Source organism: Lathyrus oleraceus, chromosome 1, assembly GCF_024323335.1.
Source record: "Lathyrus oleraceus cultivar Zhongwan6 chromosome 1, CAAS_Psat_ZW6_1.0, whole genome shotgun sequence".
NCBI lineage: Eukaryota > Viridiplantae > Streptophyta > Magnoliopsida > Fabales > Fabaceae > Lathyrus > Lathyrus oleraceus.
In genome coordinates this window covers 76,691,720-76,705,556 of record NC_066579.1, presented here as the reverse complement: position 1 = coordinate 76,705,556, position 13,837 = coordinate 76,691,720, and the positions used below count along the sequence as shown (strand labels likewise).

The 13,837-nt window shown below is 39.0% G+C and overlaps 1 protein-coding gene across 1 annotated transcript; it reads right to left on the bottom strand.

Moving 5' to 3' along the window:
* Window positions 1-12,139: 12,139 nt before the first annotated feature.
* On the bottom strand, window positions 12,140-12,859 carry LOC127092303 (uncharacterized). The gene has a single exon (XM_051031142.1). The coding sequence runs from the start codon at window positions 12,857-12,859 to the stop codon at window positions 12,140-12,142; it is 720 nt and encodes a 239-aa protein (XP_050887099.1).
* Window positions 12,860-13,837: the final 978 nt, after the last annotated feature.

The following is a 13,837-nucleotide window of genomic DNA, read 5'->3' as shown; positions in this document are numbered from 1 at the left end:
CTTCAAGTAAGTGAAATTTCGATTCTCTCTTTTTTCCTTTTTATTGCCATAAACCTGTAGAGCTTGCTTCACTGATGATGCTGATATAATTAATTTTGAATTTGGTTGAGAAACGAGCATGCTACATGAACTTTAAGTTTGGATGTTGAAAATGTTTTCCTTCGATCCGTTCGACCCATGAAGTTTTAGGCCAAATGATTATGATATTCGTGATCTACATTGAAAGACCTTTCCAACCATATGCATTTCGTGCGATTCTGGAAAAAAATTTAATCTTCTCCGCCTGGACGGCCGGAGAAGACGGTTGAAACCGCCGTCCGCCGCCGTCTGCAATTAGTGCTAGGGTTTTGGCCATGTGTACTCCACGTTGGCGCCTCGTGTCCATTTCATTGGATGGCGTTCGCTTGACTATGCCACGCTGCTTTGACCACGCTGATGCAGCATGCCACATCATTTAATGAAGCGCTGCGTTTTGATTCCAGCACTTTTGATCCTTGCTTGCACGAGTTCGATACTTGGCGTGTGTATTCTGTGGATTTAATATTTGCATTATCATTTGATCTGATGCGCGTGGTTCGAATCCAACCGTGTGCATGCTTTTGAATTTAATTATTGCATATCATTTTACTTGCCTGGCGTGTGTTCGAATCAGGTAGATGCATGTTGCTAATTTCATTTCAAATTCCATTTTCCACATTATTTCATGTTATTTCATTTTATTTTCTTCATTTTCAAAAAATCATAAAAAATAGTAGATTAATCCAATTTGATCTCATTTTTTTTTCACAATTTTGTTTTGGTCTCTACTTTTTTATAGGATTTATTTCCTGATTTGTTGATTTTTGGATTTTTAATTGTGAATTTTTACTTGAATCATATTATAAATTGATATGCCATGATAAATGCTTTGTGAAATGCTTTGTGTTGATCCAATTGATTTGAAATTTGGCATGCTTGATCTTCACATGTGACATGATTTTTGAGTATTGGTTTGGCATTTTTATCATTTGCTATCACTGTTTTGGACACATGAAGATATGTTGTGAAAATTTATGTCACATTTTTGGTATTCAACTTGTGCACTTTTGTTTACCTATCATTTGAGATCTTTAGGATTTGATTTTTTGCATGATGTTCATTCATAACATGATAAACTTGCATAAAAAATTTCATGATCATTGGATGCTTTTCTGTTTTGATTTGGATTTTCTAATTTGATTGTCCATTTTGTGCACCCTTGCTTGCCTTTACTTCCCATTGATCATTTGATGCCTTTGCCTTGTGAATTGGTGCTGGTCCTTTTGAGGACATCTTATGACATGTTTGAACTTGCTTTGTGCAAAAGATTGAATTCTGTTTTAATCATTTGATTTGGTTTTGAACCTAGTCTTTGTACTAGTGTTTTGTACATAAACTAATTGTGCTTTGTGTTTCAGGTTTGGACATTTAGCATTGATGTTTGGTTTGATCTCATTTTGTGAGATGCAAATGCCTTTGAGTACTAACTCTTTCTGTTTTATAGGTTCTAATTGATGCTCATGAGTTCACTTGATTGCTTAAGCATTGTTCATTGAGTTGTAAATATTGGAAAGTTCCACTGTCTGTCTGTTGGTTTTCTGAATACAATACTAACTGTTGAGCTTTTGTACAGGTACATTAGTTGCTAGCTACCTTTTGCTTAGCCTATTCTTTGGAGTGTGGTTGATACACCACTGAGGTAGTTTAGCCCTCTTACTCCATGTAGTCTGGAAGTCCTATCACCTTTTTGGCAGGCATTTGGCTGAAGTCCTCCTTATGAGGCTCTGTTTGTGATTGTTTACATTTGTGCTAAAGACCTCTAAATGAGGCATGTTACTTGTTAAGTCCTCCTAAGTGAAGAGGCAATTGACAGATAGAAGGGATTAGCAATCAATCCCCTGTTATTCAGTGAGTCGTTCATTATGCTCGCACTACGTGCTGATGCTCTTGAACAAACTCCCAAGGTCTTTGTATAGAGTTTGTCAAGTGGAATAGGATCTCTCATTCTGGATCCCCATGCTTTCTTTGTCATAAGCTCACCCAGGCCAGGGTTAAGAGCATGAGGTCTCATCCTCATTTCCTATTTTCATCAGCTTCACCCTAACCCTCAATGTTAGTGGTTAAGAGCTCACAGATAACCATTACAGTTTGGCTTGTTTGTCGAGGTTGATATGACCCCTCTTGACTAAAGCCCACCTACTTGATTGAGCCTCTTGTTTGTATATAGAGTGTGATGCATTGTTTGCCTGATTGCTTTACATGTGTTTGCTTTTGCTCATTCGTTTGTTTTGAGGAGTTAGATATAAGTCCATATATTGGCATTTTGTTTCCTGTTTGATTGTTTTGAGGAGTTGGATGTAAGTCCATATATTGGCATTCTGTTTCCTGTTTGTTTTGTGGAGTTAGATGTAAGCCCATCTATTGGCATTCTGTTTCCAGTTTTTGTTGTTAGGAGTTGGATGTAAGTCCATTGATTGGCATTCTGTTTCCTCTTTTTGAGGTTCTCTTTTGAGACTTGCTTATTGCTTTTGCCTTGTGTTGCCTTATTCCAAAGGAACTTACTTGGATCATCTCTATGATATCGAGAAAGGAACTCCTATTTGTGGCTTTATCTCCTTAACCCTCACCTCTTGCATGCTTAACCTTGATCTTTCTCATCCTTAACCAAAAACCAAAAAAACTTTTGTGCAAACATTTGACTTGTTGTCAACATTAGAAACCTAGGCCTTATGCCTTTGATTTTCAAACTTTCTTTTCATAATACTCATTTTGAATTGAATCTTTAAATCAACTTTGACCATTTTTGTACATACTTCTAATTGATTAATGCAACTCACTCAAATGTGTCTCTTTTGTGGCTCCATGCCCACTTCTTAATCAAATTTTTCATAACCTTTAGCTATTAGGTTTGAGTTATCTTTATGGTAAATATAATACTCACCTATGTCCTTAGTGATTGAATTGTAAGACTTCCATGCTTATTATAGGGTTAACCCCTCACTAGCATGTCGAAGTTATTCTCACATGGTGGACTTGTGGTTTTTCAGGTCGAGTTTTCTCCCTTTGATAACAAAAGACCTTAAGGATTTTGGACCAATCAATCCACTCACTGTTTTGAAATTTTTTACCCGAACTACGGGGTTTTGATCCATATCTTTCATGAGAGGGTACGTAGGCAATGGGTTCATCCATCCAAACACAAAATGTAAATAAACTTGTACATTCTTTTCTCATCTCTTCAATCATGTTTGCACAAAATAATTTCATAAACAATAACCTTTGCAACAAGTTGTGAAAAGGGCTCCCTAGGAGTACCTAGGATGTTGTGGGTGCCTAACACCTTGCCATGACATAACCAACCCCCTTACCCAGATCTCTGACCTTCTTTTACTAGTTTTGTTTGTAAAACTTCATAGGTTTTTGTTCGCTTTCTAACCATTCCTTTGGATAAATAGAAGTGCGGTGGCGACTCGACTTTGTATGATTTACCTTGGATTTAGTTAATATCTCCAATGGTAACGAATACACCGCTACACAACAGTGTTCTTGAACTCCAAACTGGATAAGATGACAAAGTATGTCAGAATGCTAAACAATGGACCTGACACCTTAGACAAAATTCTCCAGACTGGAAAAATGGCAGGAGACAAGTCTGGCCTTGGGTTCAATGAGTCCAAACCTGAGTGTAGTCACCCTGGTAGCAAACCAAAGATGTCACATCATGTGTCACAACATCATAAGGAAAGACAACATAAAGGAAAACACCAAAGATGGAGATGTCATTACTGTGGAAAATTTGGCCACATAAAACCATTCTGCTTTAAGTTGTATGGCTATCCTAGTCCTTCTCATCATCAACCTAGTCCCAAACACCACATCCTTATCAATAGAAAACAATGGGTTCCTAGGACTGGTGCTACTAACCTGATAGCTCACACTTCCTTCAGAGTTTCATCCAAATAAGACTGGTATTTTGATAGTGGATGCTCCAAACACATGACTGGAAGCAAAAACCTGTTAATTGACCTTCATCCTCATGCCACCAGCTACGTAACCTTTAGTGATGGAGCAAAGGGTGAAATCAAGGGGATTGGAAAGCTAAACTGTCCTGGAGTCCCTAACCTTGACAATGTGCTACTTGTTAAAGGACTGACTGCAAACCTAATCAGCATCAGTCAACTATGTGACCAAGGTCTAAATGTAAACTTCACAAAAATTGAATGTCTGATTACTAATAAAGAAAATGAAGTGATCATCAAAGGAGTCAGGTCTAAGGACAACTGCTATATATGGAGCTCTCAAGAAACTGGTTATTCATCAATGTGTACTCTAGCCAAAGAAGAAGAAGTGAAGCTATGGCATCAAAAATTGGGCCATCTGCATCTTAAAGGAATGAAGAGGATTATATCTGTTGAAGCTGTCAGAGGAATCCTAAACTTAAAGATTGATGAAGGAAGAGTTTGTAGGGAGTGTCAGATTGGAAAACAGACAAAGATGTCACATCAGAAGCTCAGACATGACACCACTTCCAGAGTGCTGGAACTTCTCCACATGGACTTGATGGGACCTATGCAGGTGGAAAGTCTTGGTGGGAAAAAGTATGCTTATATGGTGGTGGACGACTTCTCCAGATACACCTCGGTCAATTTTATAAGGGAAAAATCTGATGTATTTGAGGTATTCAAAGATCTTTGCCTAAGACTTCAAAGAGAAAAAGAAAGTCAGGTTATCAGAATCAGAAGTGATCATGGGAAAGAATTGAGAACAGCAAATTTGCTGAATTTTGTGCATCTGAAGGAATTAGTCATGAGTTCTCATCTCCCATTACCCCTCAGCAAAATGGTGTGATAGAAAGGAAAAATAGAACTCTCCAAGAATCTGCCAGAGCTATGATTCATGCTAAGAAATTGCCCTACCACTTCTGGGCTGAAGCTATGAACACAGCCTGCTATGTTCACAACAGAGTAACCTTGAAGAAAGGGACTCCTACTACTTTATATGAAGTCTGGAAAGGAAGAAGACCTACTGTCAAATACTTCCATGTGTTTGGTAGTAAATGTTATATCTTGACTGATCATGAACAAAGAAGGAAGATGGATCCCAAGAGTGATGAGGGAATATTTCTGGGCTACTCAACAAACAGTAGAGCATTTAGAGTCTTTAATTCCAGAACAAAAGTAATGATGGAATCTATCAATGTTATGGTTGATGATCAACAGACTGATGTCACAGACGATGTTGAGACATCTCTAAATGATGCCCCAGTTGATTTCCCATACAAAAGTAATGAGAGTGAACTCACTCAAGCTGAACCTGAAGCTGACAAAATTAATAAGGGACCCTCTATCAGAATTTAGAAGGATCATCCTAAAGATCTCATTATAGGAGACCCAAATAAAGGGGTCACAACTAGATCAAGGGAAGTGATCTCACATGGCTATTTTGTGTACAAGACTGAGCCTAGGAATGTCAAGGAAGCCTTAACTGATGAATTCTGGATCAATGCCATGCAGGAAGAGTTAGGCCAATTCAAGAGAAATGAAGTATGGGAACTGGTTCCAAGACCTGAAGGAATAAATTTTATTGGAACAAAGTGGGTTTACAAGAATAAATCTGATGAACAAGGGGTGGTTACTAAAAATAAAGCAAGATTAGTAGCACAAGGATACACTCAAGTTGAAGGAGTTGACTTTGATGAAACATTTGCCCCTGTAGCTCGCCTTGAGTCCATTAGAATATTGCTTGGAGTGGCATGTATTCTGAAGTTTAAACTGTTCCAAATGGATGTAAAAAGTGCCTTCTTGAATGGTTACTTAAATGAGGAAGTGTATGTTGAACAACCTAAAGGGTTTACAGGTCCAAATCTTCCAAAGCATGTGTATAAGTTGAGGAAAGCCCTCTATGGTTTGAAACAAGCTCCTAGGGCTTGGTATGATAGACTCACAGTGTTTCTCATTGACAATGGATACAGGAAGGGAGGCATTGATAAGACCTTATTTGTTAAGAATGAAGGAGGAAAACTCATGGTGGCTCAAATATATGTGGATGATATTGTGTTTGGTGGGATGTCAGATAAGATGGTCGAACATTTTGTTAAACAAATGCAGTCTGAATTTGAAATGAGCCTTGTTGGAGAGTTGGCCTATTTTCTTGGGCTACAAGTCAAGCAGATGGAAGATTCTATCTTTCTATCTCAAAGAAAATATGCCAAAAACATTGTTAAGAAGTTTGGCATGGAGAATGCAAGTCATAAAAGGACACCTGCTCCTACTCATCTGAAAGTCTCTAAAGATGAAAATGGTGTTACTGTAGATCAAAGTCTCTACAGAAGCATGATAGAGAGTCTGCTATATCTCACAGCAAGCATACCTGACATTGCTTTTGTTGTAGGTGTTTGTGCTAGATATCAAGCTGAACCAAAAGTCAGTCACATAAACCAAGTGAAAAGGATACTGAAATATGTCAATGGCACCAGTGACTATGGGATGTTGTACAGTCATGGATATGGATCTGTGTTGACTGGATATTGTGATGCTGACTGGGCTGGAAATGCTGATGATAGGAAAAGCACATAAGGAGGATGCTTCTTCTTTGGGAACAACTTAATATCATGATTTAGTAAGAAACAAAATTGTGTGTCTCTGTCCACTGCTGAAGCTGAATACATAGCAGCTGGAAGTAGTTGTTCTCAACTGGTTTGGATGAAACAGATGCTGACTGAATACAATGTCACGCAAGATGTCATGACATTGTAATGTGACAACCTAAGTGCTATAAATATTTCTAAGAATCCTACTCAGCACAGCAGGACAAAACATATTGATATTCGTCATCATTTTATTAGAGAACTAGTGGAAGATAAAATCATAGCCCTGGAGCATGTTGCTACTGAAATGCGGTTAGCTGATATATTTACAAAGGCTTTGGATACTAATAAATTTGAATGTCTAAGAGGGAAATTAGGGATTTGTATCTATGAGAATTTGTAGCAATTATTTTGGAGTGGAAAAGGTAATAAAAATATTGTCTGCCCACTTAAAATAAAGTGCCCCATTTATGGTAAATTATCATCTAGTATTGGAACTTCCATCTATTGCCTTTTCACATGCAACCTCTACTCAAACATTTCCACCTTCCTTCGACTTCATCAAACTTCTCTTCTAGGGCAACAGAAACCTTTCCACAAGAACAGCAAGATGTCACAACATCCATCACCATCTGGTTCTAAAACTACCAAACCTACTCACAAAGATAGAACGCCTTCTATGGACTTTCTTGATGAAGATATTTTAGACGTGATTCCCCTGTCTGTCATTCTAGGCGAAGCTCCTGGCTCATCCGCCACTGCATGCCCTACTCAAGGTAACAGTTCTAATATCCCTTCCAGCTCTACTTATACTCCTAGTTCTAAGGGCGACATGCATCACACTGATCGTGTCATAAGAAACCTAGTCACTAGGATTCTCAATGAAGGACACTCTATAAAGGGAGTTTCTACTCCTCTATCAAGAAGGGACCCCTCTCCTGAGGTTGGACTTCACAATGAGAAGGATGATGATTCCTCTAGGTCTAAAAAAGATATAGCTGCTGAAGGTTTGTGCTCTTTAGGGCAAACTTTGTTTGGTAAGAAATATGTGGCATCACCTACTGCCAATGCTTCACAGTCTAAGAAGCATGATTCTTCAAAGAAGGTGATTGACTTGGAAGTTGATAGTTCGGATGATCAAGATGATAGCTTGCTTCATCACTTGAAGCCTAGTGTGGCTAAGAGAATGAAGACTAGAAAGGGTAGGTATGTGGCTGAAGTGATGTCAGCCAAAACTGCTAAGAAGGCTACTGGTGTAGGGCCCTCAAAGTCTTGGAGAAAAGTTAAGGTAAAGAAAAGGAAAGTGAGAGAAATTTCTGAGTCAGATGAAGATGTTGAAGAAGATGTCCCTGACATCTCCCTTATCAAGAGGACAACTGTTAGGAAGTCCCCTATAAAAGTTGTTGTTGTACACCTGGACAATATTTCTTTCCATCTTGAAGATGGAGCAGCAAAATGGAAGTTTGTAATCCAAAGAAGGGTGGCGGTGGAGAGAGAATTAGGCAAGGATGTTGTGGAGGTCAAAAAGGTCATGGACCTTATTAAAACTGCTGGATTAATGAAAACTGTTGTTGGGTTATCTCAGTGTTATGAAGGACTGGTGAAAGAGTTTGTGGTCAACATCCTTGAAGACATTGTTAATAAAAACAACAGGGAGTTTTATAAAATGTTTGTAAGAGGGAAGTGTATCATTTTTTCTCCAACTGTGATTAATAAGTTTCTAGGAAGAGGAACAGAAGGTGCATGTGAACTGGAAGCCACAGACAATGAGGTCTGTAGGGAAATAATTGCAAGACAGGTCAAGGAGTGGCCTAGTAAGAAGCATCTCCCTGCTGGGAAGTTGACTGTGAAATATGCTATTCTGCACAAGATAGGGTCAGCAAATTGGGTGCCTACCAATCACATCTCTACAATTCCAAATGCCCTTGGAAGGTTCATCTTTGCTGTTGGAACCAAGCTAAAATTTGATTATGGTAGATTTATGTTTGAACAAATTGTCAAACATGCTTCTACAAATGCAGTGAAGCTTCCCATAGCTTCTCCCTCAATGATTTGTGGGATTATCCTGAGCCAGCAACCTGGAATTCTAAGCACAAATGATCTTCGTAGTAGAAGAAAACCTCCTCTATCAGTTCATTACAAGTTGTTTGAAGGCAGTCATGTCGAAGACATTGTCATGACATCTGCTGCGAAGAAGCCAACCTCAAAAGGTGGTCTTATTGCTGAACTGAAAGAAACTTGTAGAGAATTAGATATAGGGATAAGGGTAGCTAAAGCCAGGAAGGAAGGTTTGGAGGCTCTGATTAAAAGCTTGGAGCAAGCTGATAGAGATAATGTTGGACATGCCAAGGAAACAAAAGACCAAACCTCTAGTGAGAGGTCTGAATCTAAAGATGAATCAAGTGGCAGTTCTGGTTCTGATGCTGATGAAGATGCAAACTCCTCTGACTAGTTTTGTTGAAGTTGTCCCCCACTTTTCTGATGGTGTGCTGTGATGGATGTTCTGGTGTTTCTTTTGGTAGTCATGTTCTGTGACCTTGATGTATTTTTTGGGTTCTTTTTGGTTTTTCTGGATTTTTATCTCAGCTCGTATAGTTGTGTGTGTTCTGGGATATGTAACACTTAACAATCTGCTTTGCCATTCTGTTTGACTAATAGACATTTATTTTGTCTCTTTGGTCTATTTTGGCTAAAAAGGGGGAGAAGTAGCTAAAGTAGCTATGTTATACTATAAATAGATGACAGATGATGTTGAAGAGAATGTATGGATATAATCTGTTTAGTACAGGTGATGTTGAAGGTGATGTTAGATGGGGAGGTATATGTTACATGAGATGTTGAAGGTGATGTTATATGGGGAGGTGTATGTCACAGGTGATAATAAAGAGGAGAAGTGTTATGTCTGTGTTGAGCAGACTGAGGGGGATGTGGAGCACAAGCGTATGTGTGTTTAATACGTGTTTACTAGTTGTTATCTATCTTAGCTAGTAATGTGTGTTTTATTACTTCTGCTGCTAAAACTGATACTGTGATTATACTCTTGTGAAACAAATGATCTGATATATGTTTTAGCCCAAATTTGCCAAGGGGGAGTTTATTGGTTCTATGTGTTGGCATCAATTTTGGTAAAACCTAGAGTTTTCATAAGTTGTCACAAGTGTTGTCTTGACATGAGATAACAGTTTCCTGCAGGGTGTTTAAAATGTGAATGTGCAGGATTTAGCTGAGATGTCAGACCCAATGTCAAGACATCTGTATACAGAACATTCAGTCTGAATGTTATGTATTGTGTGATTGCACTTTTTATGCTAATCTATGTGTGATTGATGTGATGATTGAACGCACCTTTCAATCAGTAATTAAAACCAGAGTGATTTATTTTCCAACAAGATATGATCAACTGTCATAAGAAGATACAAATGGAAAATAGTTTTAGGGTTTTATGATGTCCAAGCCCAGCCAAACACTTCTATATAAAGGGCATGGAAAACCTGGTTTTAACACACAAGAAATAACGAACAAAATATTGAGAGAGAATAAGGGTTTTAGTCTTGTGTGGTCGTGTGTATTGTGAGCCATTCATTCATCCATAGATGATTGAATTGGACTGACTTTTGAGTTGTAATTTATCCACTCTAAGCTTTGAATCATGAGTGTGTGTTTACTTGGTTGAAGATTTTAAGCAAGATCAAGTATGTGTTCTCTAAGAGTGTCTTCTTTCATTGTAATATTTGTTTTTACATCACTGCTGTGATTGAGGGGGAGTGAGTAGGATCTCATATCTAAGAGTTCTTAGATAGAAGTCACACGGATAGAGATTAGGTGAAAAGACTGTAACTTGAAGTTGTTTACTGAGAGTCTTTGAACTAATTCTGTTTAGTGGATTTCCTTCCTGGCTTGGTATCCCCCAGATGTAGGTGAGTTTGCACCAAAGTGGGTTAACAATTGCTTGTGTCACTTGTATTATTGCTCTTTATCTTTTATCATGTTTATATTGATCAGATATTAGTGTCGTGACATTACCTTCTACATCTCATATCTGATACCAGAATTTCAATCGAGATTTTACAGTAATGCATAATGTTTTCCTTTAGTGTAGCTTTTATTATTCCCCAAAATTTTAAAGCATTATGAGAATAGGATGAATCGGTTATTTTGCACACAAAATACAGAAGAAGAAAAATAATTGATGAAGGAAACTAAATTTTATTGATATAAAATGGTACGTATGGCGTGTACAAAGATGCAAGCACCCTTGAGGAGGATGCCTAAAATTGAAAAATAAATGAAATGGCAATGGGAAATATTTTTATATTTTTCCATTGATTACAACATTGGCCGTCGTCCACCGTAGAATCTGAATTCCAAGACCTTGCTTTGACTGACGATGATTGGATTGATCTTTGACCGTCTGATATCTAGCTTGTAGCATAATGGGCTCAAGGACCATAGTCAATGCCTTTGTCCCTAACTTTTTCCTGGACATTTTTTATTCTTTTCGTCCTCCGGGATGCTCCTTTTTGCCTAAGTCGCCCTTTCGGGTTTTCGACCTAGCGAGCTTTATATTTGATCCCTAACTTTTGCATGGACAAATCATTTTTTGGTCCATCGGGATAGCCATTATTGCCTAGATCAATTTTACGAGGATCAATCTAGCAGGCTTTTATCATTTCTTTTTAGGAATAATATTTTTTGACTATGTCTGCATTCACCAGTGATGGAAAATCTTCCCCATCCATTATTGTGAGGATTAGAGCCCCATCTGAGAAGGCCTTCTTGATGACAAAAGGTCCCTCATAGTGGGGAGTCCATTTTCCCTGCGGGTCTGAGCGAAGAGCAGAATACCTTTTGAGTACGAGTACTCCTACGCGGTACTCACGAGGAAGAAATTTCTTATCAAAAGCTTGTTTGAGGCGTCTTTGATACAGCTGACCATGACAGACGACCGTCAAACACTTTTCTTCAATTAGAATCAGCTGGTCATACCGTGATTGAACCCATTCAGCTTCATCGAGGTCATCCTCCATGATGACTCTGAGTGAAGGGATCTCGACTTCAATTGGTAGGACAACCTCCATCCCATATACCAACGAGTATGGAGTTACTCTAGTGGATGTGCGGACCGAGGTTCTCTAACCATGCAGAGCAAAGGGTAACATCGCCTGCCAGTCCTTGTATGTCCTGACCAATTTCTGGACAATTCTCTTGATGTTCTTATTAGCTTCTTCTACGGTGCCGTTCATCTTGAGTCGGTATGGTGAAAAGTTGTGGTGCTCGATCATAAATTCTTCGCACAACTCCTTCATCATATTGTTGTTGATATTACTGGTATCCCATAGCAGTAGATTATCTCTTTCTTGATAAACCGTGTAACCACCTGTCGAGTGACATTGGCATATGAAGCAACTTCGACCCATTTCGTGAAGTAACTGATGGAGACTAGGATGAATCGATGACCGTTGGAAGCTTTAGGCTCTATCATCCCAATCATATCAATACCTCACATAGAAAAAGGCCATGGAGAAGTCAAAACATTCAACGGAGTTGGTGGCCCAAAGATCTTGTCACCATATATCTGACATTTGTGGCATCTTCTAACAAAGTTGTAACAGTCAACCTCCATTGTCGTCCATTAATACCAGCCCGAAGAATCTTCTTGGCCATAGCGGGACCTTTTGCATGTACACCCTCGCAACCTTCATGTATGGATTTTATGATCGTACTAGCTTCGTGTCTATCCACGCATCTGAGCAGTAAAGAATCATAATTTCGCTTATATAACATATCACTATTTAGGAAGAACTTGGAAGAGAGTCTTCTTAGAGCCTTCTTAGTAGTAATGGATATACCCTCGGGATATTGCTGTTTTTCCAGAAATTTCTTTATGTCATAGAACCAGGGCTTATCATCAGGATCGACCTTGATTTCTAGACAGTGCGCTGGTTCATCTATGTGGTCAATATGGATAGCTGGTGCTTCATTCTTCCAGTTAACTTTGAACATGGATGCCAACGTAGCTAGAGAATCTTCTAATTGATTCTCTTCCCTGGGAATACGATGGAAGGAGATTTCATCAAAATAGGGTGCCAGTTTTCTTATATGCTCTTTATAGGGTATCAACTTGCTATCCCGAGTCTCCCAATCACCTTTTACTTGACTTATTACCATAGCTGAATCATCGTATACCTCAAGAATCTTGATCCTTAAGTCGATGGTCACCTCAAAACCGTAGATACATGCTTCGTATTCTGCCATATTGTTGGTGCAGTCAAAACATGATTTAGTGGTAAATGGAAGGTGGAAACCGGTTGGAGAAGTGATAACAACACCTATGCCATGGCCACGAGCATTGGAAGCACCATCGAACACGAGCGTCCATCATGATCCTAGTTCGGGGCCTTCCTCATGGCTTATCTCGGAGCCTGACATAGTGAAGTCTCTGATAAACATGATGTCATCGTCTGGAAAGTCAAACCTCAATGGTTGATAACCTTCGACAGGTAGGTGAGCAAGGTAGTCAGACATAACACTCCCCTTTATCGCTGTCTGGGTCACATACTAGATGTCATACTCGGTCAACAACATTTGCCACCATGCAATCCTACCAGTAAAAGCAGGCTTTTTGAAGATATACTTTATCGGATCCATTTTGGATATCAATAAAGTGGTATGGAAAATCATATATTGTCTCAGGCGTCGAGCAGCCCAAGTCAAAGTAGAACAAGTATTCCCCAAAAGTGAGTATATGGTCTCACATTTAGTGAATTTCTTGCTGAGATAGTAAATAACATGTTCCTTTGTGCCTGTGTCATCGTGTTACCCCAGAACGCAACCCATAGATTCATCGAGTACCGCGAGGTACATAATGAGAGGCGTACCCGGAACCGGTGGTATCAGGATTGGTGGTTCTTGAAAGTACTTTTTATTTTGTCGAATGCCGCTTGGTAATCGTCATTCCACACAATCGATTGATTCTTTCTCAACAGTTTGAATATCGGTTCGCAGGTAGCCGTTAAATGTGATATGAATCTGGAGATGTAGTTGAGTCGACCAAGAAAACCTCAGACTTCTTTTTCTGTTCGGGGAGATGGAATTTCTTAGATGGCTCAAACCTTGCCGGGATCAACCTCAATACCCTTCTGACTGACTATGAAACCCAAGAGCTTACCGGATCGGACCCCAAAAGTGCACTTAGCTGGATTCGGACGCAACTTAAACTTTTGGAGTCTAACA